Here is a 2,052-nt window from a genome sequence, read left to right as displayed (position 1 = left end):
GGGAACATCTAATTACAAGAGGTTGAGGCTGGCGAGATTCAAGAAAATATACCAACAGAGGAACCAATCTTAATAACACAGGAGGAAGTAATGAAAGACATAGAGATGGACTATTATGGCAGATAGGACTACCTGTGCCCAAACTGTAACGCATCAGGTTGCAAGTCACCACTTGGCAATAGAAATGGTTGAGAATCTTCTCTAAGCAGCTGAAACATAAAGTACAGATAAAGAGGCTCAAAGACATGATAATGTACAACAAGAAAATGGGATGGTTGAACATAGAATTGGGCATCTGGAAGCATCACTCACAGAGCAAGAACAAATTACTATCGACTTTCAAGGGAATTTGGTCACTTTTGTACATGCCCAAAGTCTTTACCCTCAAAGGAAAATTCTATGGAATGACTTGGAAACTCTGAACCCTCAGAAGACACCTTGGGCTGTGATTGGGGACTTTGATGCCTATTTATCACCATCGGAGAAAAAGGGGGGTCGTTACCCTTCTCAAGCGGCAATGGATAATCACAGAAAAGCTTTGGATGACAACCAATTAGTAGAAGCAGTTCACTCTGGAGTCACATACACTTGGTGGAACAAACATTTGGGTAGAAATAAAATCATTGGTAAATTGGATAGGATGCTTATTAACCAAAAATGGCTTATTGTACATACAGGGTGGGCCTATAAAGCCCTAAATTGGCTTACCTCTAACCACTCTCCTCTTATTGGTTGGAATTATAATATACCGAAGCCAAGGAACGTCCCGTTCAGATTCATAAAAATGTGGTGCTCTCATGACAATTTCAAGGAGATGGTTAAGGAGAATTGGCATGTTCCTATTGAAGGGAATCCATTCTTTATTATGATACAAAAGCTCAAACGACTGAAGCAAGCTCTTAAGATATGGAACAAAAAAACTTTTGGTCATCTTCAGACTAACATCAAGGTGAAAACTCAATTACTAGAAAACCTCCAGATACAGCTGGACACTGATTATGAAAATGAGGGGTTGGCACAACAAGTTGAACAGTAGGAGACTAAGCTGGACAACTTGCTCGATCAGGAGGCTACAATGTGGAAAGAAAAGTCAGGGAACAAATGGTACAAACATGGGGACAGATGTACTAGTTTCTTTTTCACTATGGCCAGTATCAGAAGAAGCAAAGCTTTGATAAGTGAATTGCAAGATGAGAATGGAAACTTGATGATAGAACAGAAGGACATATTAGAATTCATTGTGAAGCATTACACAGAAAAATTCAAGAGGGATGAGCTTTACATGGATGAGGAGTTAATCCAGAATGTACCAGATGTAAGTGGGATTTCCCATCATTGAACAGATGACACATGTATGGGAAATAATCTAAAACTATAGATGTCTAGAATGAGACGAGGACCATCAGATCAGTTATGTAAATAAGTGATCTCGTGCTTAGCACGAGTGTTTAGTGGACTTGTGCTAGGCACGTGGGTGACCGCCTCTAAGTATGACAGTTCTCTAAGTCGTTTGGAACTGATATAGACAGTTCCTGAATAGAAGGAAACTGAAGATGGCGATCTATGATGATGAGGAAGGAATCGTGATGATATATCTTAGGAGTTACCTTTTTAATATAATCTTCCCATACACGATGGGATACTATGATCAACAAGGAAACTTACCTCTCATAAGATATGGTATAGATTCAGACTTCCATAAGGAGAGGAATCATAATAGAAAAGCAGAGACAAAAGATGGAAGGGAACTCACAAGAGGTGAGAACAGTCCTAACCCTAGGACTCTCGTAGCTCAATCTTCCTATATAAACCATAAGGATTCGCTCTTAGGAACTACAAAAAATAGGGTTTGATTATCATAAATAAACAAGGAGATATGTAGGCAGCCGCTAGATGGTTCAACCTTGAACTCACAATCATCTCATCCCTTCTCTACTCAGTCAACGCTTCTAGATCACAAGGCACAGAGGAGGATCATGGGATTCTCGAAAAAGCCCTTACATCTTGTGGCGCCGTCTGTGGGGATGAAAATAGGTAAACATTCGTTCAAAC

General features: G+C 39.9%; 1 protein-coding gene across 1 annotated transcript; it reads left to right on the top strand.

Annotated features, from left to right (window-relative positions):
- The first annotated feature begins 271 nt into the window (after window positions 1-271).
- On the top strand, window positions 272-1,036 carry LOC147498925 (uncharacterized). The gene has a single exon (XM_086563374.1). It carries the CDS (start codon window positions 272-274, stop codon window positions 1,034-1,036), a length of 765 nt encoding a protein of 254 aa, XP_086419500.1.
- The last annotated feature ends 1,016 nt before the right edge of the window (window positions 1,037-2,052 follow it).

The sequence above is a fragment of the Coptis chinensis genome, chromosome 5 (genome assembly GCF_015680905.1).
Source record: "Coptis chinensis isolate HL-2020 chromosome 5, ASM1568090v1, whole genome shotgun sequence".
Classification (NCBI taxonomy): domain Eukaryota; kingdom Viridiplantae; phylum Streptophyta; class Magnoliopsida; order Ranunculales; family Ranunculaceae; genus Coptis; species Coptis chinensis.
This window is presented reverse-complemented; position numbering and strand designations above follow the sequence as displayed.

Bases quoted from the DNA above. Each gene is read 5' to 3' on its own strand.
- LOC147498925 (XM_086563374.1), top strand. From the start codon at position 272: ATGGTTGAACATAGAATTGGGCATCTGGAAGCATCACTCACAGAGCAA.